Below are 2,500 nucleotides of genomic sequence, written 5' to 3'. Positions count from 1 at the left end.
AGTGTCCTGTGAACTTTAGTGTCCTATATACTTTAGTGTCCTGTGAACTTTAGTGTCCTATATACTTTAGTGTCCTGTGAATTTTAGTGTCCTGTGAACTTTAGTGTCCTGTGTACTTTAGTGTCCTGTGAACTTTAGTGTCCTATATACTTTAGTGTCCTGTGTACTTAAGTGTCCTGTGTACTTTAGTGTCCTGTGTACTTTAGTGTCCTGTGTATTTAGTGTCTGTGACTGAAGTGTCCTGTGGTAATGTTTGCCCAAATCTTTATAGTAATTGTATATGAATTGTATTATATGAATTTATATGAACTGTAATAAGTCTGGAGTCTACAAAACTTACAGGTAATTTGTCCTTTTATATGTAAATGTGTTAGTGTAAGTTACTGTAATTCAAATAAATATTAATGACAATAGTAGCGATGTGTTTTCACAGTAGCAGCAATCACACTGTTTGATTGGTATCAGAAGTTACAATATTTTGTAGTTTTAGTGGAATATGCCTTTAAAAGTAACCTTGTCTGCACACACACACACACACACACACACACACACACACACACACACACACACACACACACACACACCTGTCGCAGCAGGTCTTGGTGTTGGTAGTATCTGGTGATGGCGAGGATATTTTGGTGAAACGTCTCCAGGCGTCTCCGCAGGGCGTGGCTGCTGTCGTCAAGGCGACCGCGCTGAGCCGCCCGGCGCTCCAGACGACAGCTCAGCGTCTGACTGGAGCAGACCAGCAGCACCACCAGGTCCGGAGAACCGATCTGGACCCACAGGAGGTCAACACAATCCTCAGCCTGTTAAAACTGTTAAACTAGCTAACCTCGTCAAGTTAAGTCAACTTTATGGATCCTGCTGACTAAACACAAGGTTAAAAGAAAAGCAGACTGAGTTATTCTGTTATCCTGCTCTTCAAAGCCAAGGTCACAGTCACATGAAACAGTCTGCAGGGCTTCATGTCCCCAGATAAGACAACGTGGGTCATGAGGTTCCAGTGGAAAGTAAAACTGAGTATCATCTGCATAACAGTGGAACTGGATATTGTGTTTTCTGATGATTTGGCCCAGTGGAAGCATAGGAAACAGAAATGGCCCCAGTATTGAACCTTGTGGCACAAGTGGTGTTGGTGAGAGGAACACGCATCATTAACACAGTAGATGTTTTAGCCAGGAGATAGGACCCAGGATCCACCAACCCAGACCCCAACGTATATGTAAAGCTAGAGGGCAAAAAGCCAGACGTCAGTGAACTATTGATAATAGATTAACTATCTATAGATTAACACTGTCAAGGATTACTTTGAAGAATCTCGTCGAGATGTCTTGGGAAAGACCTGAACACCTGAACAGGTAAACACAGCAGAATCTGGGCAGAAACAGTGAGCTAGTGTTCCTGACTTTTGAGCCTAACATTGTATTCACAAAAAATGTTAAGAACTTCTCACATTTCTCTGTCGTGAGAGGGGGAGGGGCTAATAACAGAGCCTGTGACCTTCAACAGAACCCTGTAGTTGTAGTACTTTCCAATAAAATCAATTTTGTCATCCTTTCCTGCCTTGTGATGTTGCTATCTAAGGTCACTTAGATCTCACAGGAGATTTGAAGTTGATTGAATTTCCATTTGGATTCAGCTTTTCTGAGTTTCTTCTGATCTGCTGAGTCTGCTCTTTGAGTTAAGGCTGTAAGCTTTGCTTTTCTGTATTTAATGGGCACCGCAATGTCAAGATGGCTGGAATGGAACTGGTGAAGCTGGATGTAAGAAAGGCCTAAAAAGTTGCAGAGTAGAGGAGAAGATGTGAGAACAGGTAGGAGCATCAAAAACAATCCTCATCTATCCAGTGATTTATGAGCAGATTTGTTTGTAGCAACAAGATGTGGCTCCTGGACTCTTCAGTCGTTTACACTCACCGCTAACAGAAGAAGAAGTCCTCATCGGATTCAATACAAACCATAAGTACAGAGTTATTTAGTCAGTCAGTCAGTCAGTCAGTTCGTACCTGTTCCTGGAAGCTCAGAGCCTGGTTTATGTCTCGTGGGAATCCGTCCACTATGAAACCTCTGGCTTCCTGCTGACCAATCATCTGTCGCTTCAACTCCTTAATGGCCGTCTCCTACACACACACACACACACACACACACACACACACACACACACACACACACATTCTGTATACACTGACATATTCAGAATGGAAACTGTTTGTGTGTGTGTGTGTGTGTGTGTGTAAGAGAGAGAGAGAGAGAGAGATAGACTGACTGAATGTGGTGTCAGCTCCCCATTGGCTATGATCTCAGCAATGACTTCCCACTTCCTGTCTGAGGAGGCGTGGCTTAGCAGCTGCCTCCTGAGCAGCTCATCCAATGAGATGGTTCGGAGACCGTAGCAACAAGCTAGCTTAGCCGTTTGACTTCCCTTCCCACTTCCTGGTCCACCTGGGGGGGGGGGGGGGTGTACACATTTACACATAACTCCAGCCATTAAAACATCA

At 43.8% G+C, this 2,500-nt stretch overlaps 1 protein-coding gene across 1 annotated transcript in view; it reads right to left on the bottom strand.

The window, feature by feature from the left end:
- The window catches only part of LOC139640711 (adenylate kinase isoenzyme 5-like), a gene marked incomplete at its 5' end in the record, with an annotated part of 6,729 nt that overhangs the window by 949 nt on the left and 3,280 nt on the right, over positions 1–2,500 (bottom strand). The window contains 3 exons of the mRNA XM_071514900.1: positions 585–776; positions 2,009–2,119; positions 2,269–2,444. Coding sequence (XP_071371001.1) covers positions 585–776; positions 2,009–2,119; positions 2,269–2,444 — 479 coding nt within the window. The remainder of the gene's footprint in view (positions 1–584; positions 777–2,008; positions 2,120–2,268; positions 2,445–2,500) is intronic.

The sequence above is a fragment of the Centroberyx affinis genome, unplaced genomic scaffold (genome assembly GCF_046629955.1).
Source record: "Centroberyx affinis isolate AG114_WGS23_722 - 3 ecotype Tasmania unplaced genomic scaffold, CSIRO-AGI_Caff_v1 ptg010287l_1, whole genome shotgun sequence".
NCBI lineage: Eukaryota > Metazoa > Chordata > Actinopteri > Beryciformes > Berycidae > Centroberyx > Centroberyx affinis.
The sequence above is the reverse complement of the archived record's forward strand: the minus strand, read 5'-3'. Positions and strand labels throughout refer to the sequence as shown.